This window comes from Schistocerca cancellata, chromosome 11 (assembly GCF_023864275.1).
Source record: "Schistocerca cancellata isolate TAMUIC-IGC-003103 chromosome 11, iqSchCanc2.1, whole genome shotgun sequence".
In the NCBI taxonomy this organism is placed as follows: domain Eukaryota; kingdom Metazoa; phylum Arthropoda; class Insecta; order Orthoptera; family Acrididae; genus Schistocerca; species Schistocerca cancellata.
In genome coordinates, this window is record NC_064636.1 from 59,795,702 (window position 1) to 59,808,566 (window position 12,865).

Below are 12,865 nucleotides of genomic sequence, written 5' to 3' on the forward strand. Positions count from 1 at the left end.
GAACTACTTAATCCTAACTAACGTAAGGACATCACACACACCCATGCCCGAGGCAGGATTCGAACCTGCGACCGCAGCAGCAGTGCGGCTCCGGACTGGAGTGCCTAGAACTGCACGGCCACCGCGGCCGGCCTCACACAAATAAAGAAAAGATGTTATGTGGACATGTGTCCGGAAACACTTAATTTCCGTGTTAGAGCTCATTTTAGTTTCGTCAGTATGTACTGTACTTCCTCGATTCTGATGATCAAATTGTAAATTTTCACAATCAACATGTGTGGGCTGACGAGAATCCGCACGCAATTGTGCAATCATGTCATCAACACGGATTTTTTGTGAACGTTTGGGTAGGCATTGTTGGTGATGTCTCGATTGGGCCCCATGTTCTTCCACCTACGCTCAATGGAGCACGTTATCATGATTTCATACAGGATACTCTACCTGTGCTGCTAGAACATGTGCCTTTACAAGTATGACACAACATGTGGTTCATGCACGATGGAGCTCCTGCACATTTCAGACGAAGTATTCCCACGCTTCTCAACAACAGATTTGGTGACCGATGGATTGGTAGAGGCGGACTAATTCCATTGCCTCCACGCTCTCCTGACCTCAGCCCTCTTGACTTTCATTTATGGGGGCATTTGAAAGCTCTTGTCTCCGCAACCCCGGTACCAAATGTAGAGACTCTTCGTGCTCGTATTGTGGACGGCTGTGATACAATACGCCATTCTCCAGGGCTGCATCAGCGCATCAGGGATTCCATGCAACGGAGGGTGGATGCACGTAGCCTCGCTATCGGAGGACATTTTGAACATTTCCCGTAACAAAGTGTTTGAGTCACGCTGGTACGTTCTGTTGTTGTGTGGTTCCATTCCATGATTAATGTGATTTGAAGAGAAGTAATAAAATGAGCTCTAACATGGAAAGTAAGCGTTTCCGGACACATGTCCACATAACATCTTTTCTTTCTTTGTGTGTGAGGAATGTTTCCTGAAAGTTTGGCCGTAGCTTTTTGTAACACCCTGTATAAGGGTCTAATGAATGTGAGATATTAAGACATCATTTTTCCTAATGCGTATACACAGCTTGATATAGACACGTGTGTCACCCAGCTATGTAAGTCTACTTATGTTAAATCAACTGTTTGGCACCTCAGTACATTTTTCTGTTACACGTGTAAGTATGAAAATATCGTCTAGACAACCCGTTTTGGTGTTAAGATTGTGTACAGGTTTGATCCATTCTGTTTTCTGACACTCGTCAATAGAGCCTAGCGATACACAGTTATACTGGTACTGTAAAATTTTTAACAAAGGAACTAGCAGTTGTCTCGATTTATTGCAGGTGCACCTGACGATCCACAAGCGGCTGCACTCGGACGAGCGGCCGTACGGCTGCGAAGTGTGCGGCAAGGCGTTCCGGCAGTCGGTGCACCTGCAGATCCACCTGCGGCAGCACACGGGCTACCGGCCCTTCAGCTGCGACGTCTGCGGCCGGACCTTCACGGACCGCACCGGCCTCAACAGGCACAAGGCGGTCCACTCCAGGGACCACCCGTTCGCCTGCGACACCTGCGGCAGGTCCTTCCGCGACGAGGACGGCTTGCGCGAGCACCGCACCCACAACACCTGCGTCGCCGGCCCCTTCTCATGCGACAAGTGCGGCAGGTCCTTCGCGGACCCGTTCGCGCTCAAGCGGCACCTGCGGGTGCACGAGAGCAAGAAGCGGAAGCCGTGCGACGTGTGCGGCGACGGCAGCGCGGGGGGCCGGGCGTGCCGGCACGACAAGCCGTACGTCTGCAAGGTCTGCGGCAGGGACTTCGCGCGCGCGTCCTCGCTCAAGAGGCACGTGTCCGTCCACACGGTGGCCAGGACTTTCGAGTGCGGGAGCTGCCACAGGAGGTTCAAGTGGGAGAGCAGCCTCTGCGCGCACAAGTGCGGGCTCGACACCACCCCGAAACAGTTCTCCTGCGACGTCTGCAGCAAGCGGTTCCGCTTCCGGCACAACGCCGAAGCCCACCGGAAGGTCCACACGGGTGAGAGCACCCACTCGTGCGAGGTGTGCGGGAAGCTGTGCAACTCTGCGGCCAACTTGAGGAGCCACTACACGGTCCACAGCGAAGAGCGGCCGTACACCTGCGAGACCTGCGGCAAGGGCTTCCGGCGCAGCGGGAACCTGGTGGCTCACCGGAAGACGCACCTCACTGGTGGGCACGACTACGGACTCAGTCCCGTCTCTTTCGACACCACCCGCCACCTACAGGAGCACGCCAGTTCGTCGCTGGCTGCTCCGCCGTTGCCCGACGACAGCAGTGCCTTTAGTAGTGCATTGTTTTACGAGTGTACCATCTGTCGGAGTTCTTTTACTGACGCCATTAGTTACTGGAGGCACGTAGGTGAACACTCTGGTAATCCTAAGGTGGGTGTGGCTGGTGGCCACAGTGAAGCGACGTACACTGCACCGCCTGGTGCTAGCTCAGAAGCTGCCCCCGACCGTGACACGCAGCCTGTTAATAGTGCCTTTACTTGTGAACCAGAAATGGTAATACCTGTAGGTCCAGAAATTGTACATATGTATTGATTACAGTCTAAATGTGCTATTGTACTTGGTAAAGAATACAGCGGAAATAACAGGACCACACAGCTCAAAATTTTTGACGATTGCTCTTTTTGTGGATATGTGCCAATATATCACCTACATCAACACACTGCAAGCCAGCTTTCAGTCTGTAGCGAATGATACTTCTGATAGCATTAGATTTATCCCTCTTCAAATGGTTCAAATCGCTCTGAGCACTATGGGACTTAACTTCTGAGGTCATCAGTCCCCTAGAACTTAGAACTACTTAAACCTAACTAACATAAGGACAACACACACATCAGTGCCCAAAGCAGGATTCGAACCTGCGACTGTAGCAGTCACTCAGTTTCAGACTGTAGCACCTAGAACCGCACGGCCACTCCGGCCGGCTTTATCCCTCTTTCCTCGTTCCATTTACGAATGATGCATAGCAAAAGCAACTGTCGGTAAGCTACTTTATCGCCTCTTATTTATCTGATTTTCTTGCAGTGGGCATTTCACAATGTGTTAGCGCTTTTTTTCTAAAAAAAAAGTTTGAGGATACTCCAACATTGGATATAATGCAGCGAAAATTACTTATAACTCAAGCATGAGATAGCACCTGCCTGCTTTTAGCCATGACCTCATCAATATGTTGAACTACCAAAATAAAAAATAAAAAAATAAAAAAAATCATGGTATCGGACTCTTCGGTTGACTTCACAGCTCAAATAAAGCTGGCGATACCGAGAAACACACAAACATACAAGAGAATGTGGTATCGAACACTTCAGTTTACATCACCTCAAATGAAGCATGCGATTCCCATCAACCCCCGAACAATAAAAGAAAATGGTATAATGCACTTTGGCCGGCCGGCATGGCCGAGCGGTTCTAGGCGCTACAGTCTGGAGCTACGTGACCACTACGGTCGCAGGTTCGAATCCTGCCTCTGGCATGGATGTGTGTAATGTCCTTAGGTTAGTTACGTTTAAGTAGTTCTAAGTTCTAGGGGACTGATGACCTCAGCAGTTAAGTCCCATAGTGCTCAGAACCATTTGAACCATTTATCGTACACTTCAATTGACCTATAATACACCTCAAATGAAACAGGTGAGTCCAATCAACCCTCCGACATACAAAACAATACAAGGAAATATTACCGAACACATATTTTAACCTATTATACACCACTAAAAGACACAATACAACAAAAACCATCCACACCTATCATCAACAACAATAAAAACAACAGTACAAAAATCCTTTGTAACCTTGTTTGGCTCCCGAAATGACATAGATGATGGGTGGTATCCTGTGCTTCAACTGACCCAATTTTTAATACAGCTGAAAATTTATTTAACTATAAAACTTACATTAATAGTATTACAACAGTTTCCAAACTGACTTTAGTTCATGGCTGCTATAGTCTTCACGCCTTCTTCGTTTACTCTTGCTATCAGTAGCAAGGTGTCTGCTTGGCGTTTGAGCGTACGCATATCCGTTTAGCACTACCATCGCCCACTATTAGCGGGCAAGGGCACTACATGCTTGTTGAACTGGCTGCCAGCGATTCAGTTGCTGAGAATGGTTTGCTGCAGCTTCGAAGTGCTTGAAACAGTCAATGACATCGCTTTTCCAACCAAAAAGTGCGCTGGTATCGTTCGTATTACAAAAAATTACTTTTTCGACGAAAAAGTTTAGGGGTACGCATCCCCCAGCGTTCCCCCAGAAAAACAGCACTGGTGTTAGTAGGAGAAGTATTGTGTTGCCCTTTTCTTCCTCAGAACGTACACTCTTTGCATTTCAGCAGCTCAGGATTCTTAACTACAAGTGCGTCTGTTGTAGTTAATGCAGCATTACCTTAATTGTTTTTTGCTTACTGAACTGTCCCATGATGACACTCGCCGATCTTCCACGGATCTCTCTACCTTTCTATGAATCAAACTTATTATGGGTTCCAGACTGATGGGCAGAACTTACGAATCGGTTGCATGGGTGTTTTATAAGCCTCGTACTTTGTACATTAATTAAATTTAATTAAGGTTCTCCCAGTGAATCTCAGTCTGGCATATACTTTTCCCGCAGTTTGTTTTATGTGGTCATTCCACTTCAGTTTGTCGCTCAGGATTGTTATTTCTTTTGTTGTTGTTGTTGTGGTCTTCAGTCCTGATACTGGTTTGATGCAGCTCTACATGCTACTCTATCCTGTGCAAGCTTCTTCATCTCCCAGTACGTACTGCAGCCTACATCCTTTTGAATCTGCTTAGTGTATTCATCTCTTGGTCTCCCTCTACGATTTTTACCTTCCACGCTGCCCTCCAATACTAAGCTGGTGATCCCTTGATGCCTCAGAACATGTCCTACCAACCGATCCCTTCTTCTAGTCAAGTTGTGCCACAAACTTCTCTTCTCCCCAATCCTATTCAATACCTCCTCATTAGTTATGTGATCTACCCATCTAATCTTCAGTATTCTTCTGTAGCACCACATTTCCAAAGCTATTCTCTTCTTGTCCAAACTATTTATAATCCACGTTTCCCTTCCATACATGGCTACACTCCATACAAATACTTTCAGAAACGACTTCCAGACACTTAAATCAATACTCAATTTTAACAAATTTCTCTTCTTCAGAAACGCTTTCCTTGCCATTGCCAGTCTACATTTTATATCCTCTCTACTTCGACCATCATCAGTTATTTTGCTCCCCAAATAGCAAAACTCCTTTACTAATTTAAGTGTCTCATTTCCTAATCTAATTCCCTCAGCATCACCCGACTTACTTTTGTTATGGTAGTGGTTATTTCCAGTGATATACGGTATCCCCAATAATGTAACAAACAATAATGGGTCTCCTGCACAATATGCTATATTGTTTACGTTCAGAGACAACTGCCACTGCCTGAAACAATTGTCTTCCTGCACTTCTCTACAGTTGTGTGTCTTCGTATAGACAACAGCATCATCCGCAAACAGCCCCATGGAACCTTCAGTGCTAAGCAAAAGCGTAAACAGTAATGGCCTATGTCACTCCCAAGAAGTTCATGTTTAATGTTACCTTCTAGGAATTTTTGACTCCAGTCACGAATCTGGAGTGGTATCTGATAAACTCGTATTTTGTTCAGTACACTAAGGCCCAGAACTGTATCAAATGCTTTCTGCATGGCATGAACATCAGCACCAGTGTCAGCGGCACTCTGGATCTCAAGGGCTAGTCTTTCAGTAGTATATTTAATATGTAGGTGGTATTTTGAGAAGTACAGCACATGTGAAGCTTTAAAATAGAGTAGCAACATATTACGTTCATCTTATTTAAAAAAAGTGAATACATCACACAGTTACAGATTTTGTAAGGCTCTTGCATTCTGATCCTATATCCTGTCCATTTCGCTGTGACAGAAATTTCCTGTGGCTGTTGCAAATGAGAGATGAATTGTAGAGGCGAGTTTGAAATATCTTTTTTTTTTTCTTGGTATTATTTTATAGTTCAAGATTTTATAGCCATGTAATTAAGAATGACACAAAAATTAATGAATTTCAAATTTTGATCAAGATTTAATGTTTTCACTAATGTTTCATAAAAGTTATGAAAATATATGAAATGTACAGAGACAATGATTGCTGTATGATTAACCTGTAAACCAAATATTTATGGCGCATGGGCGAACTGCTCAGTTGAGCCTCTGTGATGCGAACTGTGCACTTGTGTGGGCAAGTTGTGAAAGGAATTCTCATGATGAACTGCTGCATTTTGCTGTATTGTTGAAAGGGAAGTACAGACTTCATTGAAAATACTTGATCCATCCTGTCAGGGAAAATATGGACTGTTCTCGCTATTTTTATACCCAATAAAATCTGTTAAGTGTTTTAGAGAATCAGTGTCTTATTTTCGTTATACAGCCAGATATAATAAATAAAGTAAGCAATTTAGCAACAGTGGAAACACTCATCGAAACATTCAATAAAAAAAGGATTCTTTTATTGATTGGCGACTCCATGGAGTGCTGTGTGCACAACGACCACATAAAAAGTAAAATTAGAAGGAAGGTCAGCGTTGGGCGTATTTTTGATGAGTTATTAACAGCAAAATCGATTTTCGATCACATAATGATCATCGTCAGTGCTAGAAGTTAAAACATTTCACATAGCGATCAGTGAATAAGAAACAAAAAACCACAAATACACCTGAGTATAAACCAACAGCTGGCAAGAACATACCTTTAGCGTACAAATTAAACCTCGTAGGCACTGGTGTCTAGTTATTAGTAGTAATAGAAGCTATGAAACGATCAGAATAACTGAAGTTTACATTCACCTATACAGCAGACCTCGGTGTGAAAGGGGCTTGGAACGCCCTCTGTGTCGTGTGTCATGTGAAGACTTAACATTACTTTATTTGGCAAGAGATTACCACAAAATACATTTGCAAATCATTAATTGAATATTTAAAATTTAAAATTGTACATTAAAAACGCATAGCAAAAAGGAAGGGGGAAATGCATATCTTGCCAACATACACTGGTGTGTTATTCTCAAAACAACTTTAAAAAAAACATGCAAGAATAAAAATCAACAGGTAATATTATAAGGTGTCAGATTACAGGACTAGTAAAAAAGATAAAATATACAAATAACATGACATCAAATATAACAGAATTTGTTATAGCTCAGTAACCACTGTCTGGCGTGGAAAGTCAGAGGTTTAAGGATCTTAATTTACGTAAAATATTACATTGAAACCAAGAAGTCAAATACATAAATAGTGGTAATTGTACAATATATGTCACGATTTAACAGGTCAAAATGTCATGAAACACATTATGTGTTATAAAATTTTTTAGGTTCCAAACTAACAATTTTTATCGTATTTAACGACATTGTGATACACACATCTCATTCGTCCCGTTGGGACACATTACAAATTCTGAGGTTTAATTACAAGAAAATCATCGTAATTATGAAAAGCAGAATGATTTAAAAGCACATTGTGGATGCAGAATTCGTTTAGCGCACTCATGAGTAAGAACCACTGTTACAAATTGCAAAGAATTAGTGATATGTTAGCTAGAGATAGAAGTGTACGAAATACGCTAGCCTAGCAGAAACTTCCACTACCACACCTATTATTTGTAGAAAAAATTACCTCATATACAGAACTTGGGTATAAGGAAAACGTGTTCTCTTTAAAGCATAAAAGCTTTGTCAAAAAAAAAAAAATACATCGCACTTTGGTTATACACTTTTGCACAAGCACTGGGTCAGAACCCATCATATGTACCTTTACAGTTGATACAACAGAAATGAAAACTGTCAAGCAAACGGTTTTGGATACTCATATGAAGGAGATAATTTTATTACGTCTTATAGCAGAGGTGGGACCCCTTGTAACATAGAAGCTGATTTTGAAAATACTCATATATCCAAAGTAGGCCATAACAATTAATCTAAAATGAAAGGGTGGATAAGTAGTAATATATATCGTACATCCAGAAAAAACGTCATAACTTAGGAAAGGTAACAGTAGGGGTGACCGAGGCTAGTTGTTACAAATTTTTTTGGAATCTCGTATACCTCGACACAAAACACGTATGTCGATTGCACAGATGCCAAAAGTTAGCCCATTATTTAGGCTTCACAATGAAATTTTTGTCATAAATGTAAGCTCAGATTGTTATTCTCTATATCAACTTTTTTGCTAACTTGTATTATGTAACAACCTACCCCACTGTGGGGCATCTTGTTACACTATATGGGGTTAGTTGTTACATAATAATTAAGAAAAAATATATTTTTGATTCCATAACACAGATTTATTTAATCATTAGTTTTAATGTAAGAGGTGGTAACAAATCATAAAACTTGAAACACAGTACTAATATTGACATACGGTCATCATTAATCTGATGAAGAAATACCAAGTTCATTATCAGAGCTACAGTTTTTACAAATAAAGAAACTGTCATGCTTGGCGCACCTATCATGTGCCCATCTTTTACATTTTGTGCACTGTAGCCATCTGGTTGGTGGTCTTGACAGAGAGTATGGTTCCATACACTCAATACACACGCAGTCGTCTTCCTCATCAGATGATTCTACGATCTCACATTTTCGTTTCCCCGTTTTTGCTGTCTTGTTTTTATTTTTCGGCGGCGCCAACACTAGTCGTCGTCTTGCAGATTTCTTTTCTCTATTTGCCTCAACAGTCAATGCTGCTTTTACTGGTGAATCAGTCAGGATAACACTCACTCGTTTATTCCTTCTTACTGTTTTCTTGCGGGCAGGAGCTATCGGGAAAGGCCTCAGTTCTTCAGGTGGCACATGTGTGTGTATGGAGTTTAGAGAACCAACTGTTGAGGTGCAAGGCGTCCGACTTGATTCCACACTTGTTGATGTGCTGGGAACGCCATCCCCTACTGAGTTCGTAAGAGACACAGAAAGCAGAGTTTCATCTTCCCTGTATGAGCGGTCCGTCACGGCAGAGGGCAAAAATTCATCGTCTGTAAAAATGTCTCTGTTAAATGGCCATATTCCAGCCACTTGAAATCCAGCCTTGATGTTCCTTGGCGTAGCAGCGCTAAGCAAAGATTGTTTAACTATAAATGGAATGTCATATACTGTCGTAGTGTTTCCAGCATTGTTTTTCATCCACGCATCTGATGCAGAGTTAATATATTTTTTAAATGGGGCAAACACAGCTCTGTCTAAAGGTTGCAATTTATGAGACGTATGTAGCGGAAAAGAGAGAAGGACAACCTCGTTTTCTTTGGCTACGTCCAGCACTGAAATATCAAGGTGGATTGATGGTTGTCCAAAAGAAGGAGAACTGGCCGCTCTCTTGTAGCCCTGGAATGATGAATGAAATAAAGCATGAACGAGCGAAAATCTTGCCCTGTCATCCACCCTGACTTGTTTGCAGACCCTGCGCTACTTCTGGCCCATTTCGAAGGGAATAATCCCTGAAGTTCTTTCTTGGAAACACAAAGAAAGGCGGAATTGAGTTTCCAGACGCATTTACTGCCAAGGCAACAGTAACTAGAGTTCCTCTTTCAGCAGACTTGTTTAATTCCTTTCCTTGCTACAATTTTGGCAGGCGTCTGTACTGTGGTGACGGCAGTCTCGTCCATATTATACAGGGCTATTACAAATGATTGAAGCGATTTCATAAATTCACTGTAGCTCCATTCATTGACATATGGTCACGACACACTACAGATACGTAGAAACACTCATAAAGTTTTGTTCGGCTGAAGCCGCACTTCAGGTTTCTGCCGCCAGAGCGCTCGAGAGCGCAGTGAGGCAAAATGGCGACAGGAGCCGAGAAAGCGTATGTCGTGCTTGAAATGCACTCACATCAGTCAGTCATGACAGTGCAACAACACTTCAGGACGAAGTTCAGCAAAGATCCACCGACTGCTAACTCCATTCGGTGATGGTATGCGCAGTTTAAAGCTTCTGGATGCCTCTGTAAGGGGAAATCAACGGGTCGGCCTGAAGTGAGCGAAGAAACGGTTGAACGCGTGCGGGCAAGTTTCACGTGTAGCCCGCGGAAAATTGGCTCGTACCACAACTGGAGACCGACAGCGCCGACTTCATCTTTCAACAGGATGGTGCTCCACCGCACTTCCATCACGATGTTCGGCATTGCTTAAACAGGAGATTGGAAAACCGATGGATCGGTCGTGGTGGAGATCATGATCAGCAATTCATGTCATGGCCTCCACGCTCTCCCGACTTAACCCCATGCGATTTCTTTCTGTGGGGTTATGTGAAAGATTCAGTGTTTAAACCTCCCTAAACCTCCTCTACCAAGAAACGTGCCAGAACTGCGAGCTCGCATCAACGATGCTTTCGAACTCATTGATTGGGGACATGCTGCGCCGAGTGTGGGAGGAACTTGATTATCGGCTTGATGTCTGCCGAATCACTAAAGGGGCACATATCGAACATTTGTGAATGCCTAAAAAAACTTTTTGTTTTTTTGTATGTGTGTGCAAAGCATTTTGAAAATTGTTATTGTAGAGCTGTGAAATCGCTTCAATCATTTGTAATAACCCTGTACACTTCTTGACATTGAAATTTGTATCGATCATAAACTTCACTTAGACTTGTAAAAAATCTACCTACATTGTACTTATTGAAACTTGTAGCCCTGCTTAGGCTGGTAGCTTCTGGTGTGTGGATGGAAAGCGTTTTCTTTCGTTTGAGGAATCCTCCAAACCAGTCAGTGGAAGCTAGTTCTACCTCGCTCCAACCAACGGGAAACTTGACATTATTGTTCACGGCATGTTGAAATGCTAGACTCCTCACTTCCTTCGTAGAAAGTCCATAGTAGAGCTTAGCAGCTTTCTGAATGTATTCTTCCAGCTCTGCTTCTTGTTCGTCTGAGAAAACCTGCCGAGATCGCTTATAACCAACGTTTGACACAAACATCTTTCCCGATTCTGAAAGTAAGGAGACAAGAAAAATTGTAATAGACTGTTATAGGCTACGTTTTCCTGCGCGTATCTGTTTTGTCAAAAGAGATTAATTTGCTTAGATATATTGATGTATTTGCTCGTTATATAACACCAATAATCTACAACGCCACAGTTGGCGACGCTGACAATGAAAAATAAGCTGCCTACCTCTCTTTGTTTATTCCATTCGCTTACAAAACCTCTGCAGCGTCATTAAATTTTTATTGTACTTTTGGGCAGCTTTCCGCAGTGAAGAAAAGCCGTTTAGAACTTCATTTGCCCTTCAGCGTATGTTTCCATGGGAATAGTGCCTCTGTCAGTCTTCTTCTTATAATTACGCATTATACTTGTAGATAGGCATAATTGCTTACATTAAAGGAAACAAAAACTCTTTGGGGCAAGTTGCTACCCCGTAACAACTCGCCCCTGCGCCTTTGTAACAACTGACCCCGTGCTACGCCATTTTCTCTTATTGTTGAAATCAACAATATAAACTTTTTGTTTGGAAGTTTAACGTATACTACTACGTACCTAAGTGTTGGACGCTGATATGTTGCAAAATTTAAAATGAAATCAGCAATTTCCTGTGAACTATGAACAAATTCACACAGAGTAAAAAACTTACTCCAGCAAAGGAAAAACACGTTTTCTGTCACTAGCGCCTTATTACCAACTGACGGCTGATATAGGTAGGATGGGAGGAGTGGGTCTCTTAGTGCTACCATCTGGCAGAGCAACGAGTAAACTGCTCTAGCCCGGAAATTTTTATTGTCAAGTAACAACTTGCCCCGTGTAACATCTAGCACCGGTCTCCCCTGCAAATTATTCCCAAAATATGCATCACACTGTAGACAAATTAGAACCAGATTACACACATTTTTCTGCATTTACTTACTAAAGCAATTAAAATGTAGTGATAAATTAGCAACATGAAATAATCACATGAAAGTGATGAGGATTTAAATTTCTTGTCTATAGGGAAAATATATAAATTATTATAACCGAACACTTAATGTGTAGTGTGCATGGATTTTGTTAAAGGCCTATTATGACTGTAAGTTATGTAACCTGTCCACCAGTTGATAGAGGTTATTAAAAAACCAGTGCTAAAAGAACAAGCAAATTAATCTCAATAAAGAACCTCAAAAATTGCTGTACATTAAAATAGACTCCTGGAAATTGAAATAAGAACACCGTGAATTCATTGTCCCAGGAAGGGGAAACTTTATTGACACATTCCTGGGGTCAGATACATCACATGATCACACTGACAGAACCACAGGCACATAGACACAGGCAACAGAGCATGCACAATGTCGGCACTAGTACAGTGTATATCCACCTTTCGCAGCAATGCAGGCTGCTATTCTCCCATGGAGACGATCGTAGAGATGCTGGATGTAGTCCTGTGGAACGGCTTGCCATGGCATTTCCACCTGACGCCTCAGTTGGACCAGCGTTTGTGCTGGACGTGCAGACCGCGTGAGACGACGCTTCATCCAGTCCCAAACATGCTCAATGGGGGACAGATCCGGAGATCTTGCTGGCCAGGGTAGTTAACTTACACCTTCTAGAGCACGTTGGGTGGCACGGGATACATGCGGACGTGCATTGTCCTGTTGGAACAGCAAGTTCCCTTGCCGGTCTAGGAATGGTAGAACGATGGGTTCGATGACGGTTTGGATGTACCGTGCACTATTCAGTGTCCCCTCGACAATCACCAGTGGTGTACGGCCAGTGTAGGAGATCGCTCCCCACACCATGATGCAGGGTGTTGGCCCTGTGTGCCTCGGTCGTATGCAGTCCTGATTGTGGCGCTCACCTGCACGGCGCCAAACACGCAT

At 42.9% G+C, this 12,865-nt stretch overlaps 1 protein-coding gene across 1 annotated transcript in view; it reads left to right on the forward strand.

Moving 5' to 3' along the window:
* LOC126108614 (endothelial zinc finger protein induced by tumor necrosis factor alpha-like) overlaps positions 1-6,434 on the forward strand; it is a 242,220-nt gene extending 235,786 nt beyond the window's left edge. Inside the window, exon 6 of the mRNA XM_049913917.1 lies at positions 1,348-6,434. Coding sequence (XP_049769874.1) covers positions 1,348-2,583 — 1,236 coding nt within the window. The 3' untranslated portion in view covers positions 2,584-6,434. The remainder of the gene's footprint in view (positions 1-1,347) is intronic.
* The last annotated feature ends 6,431 nt before the right edge of the window (positions 6,435-12,865 follow it).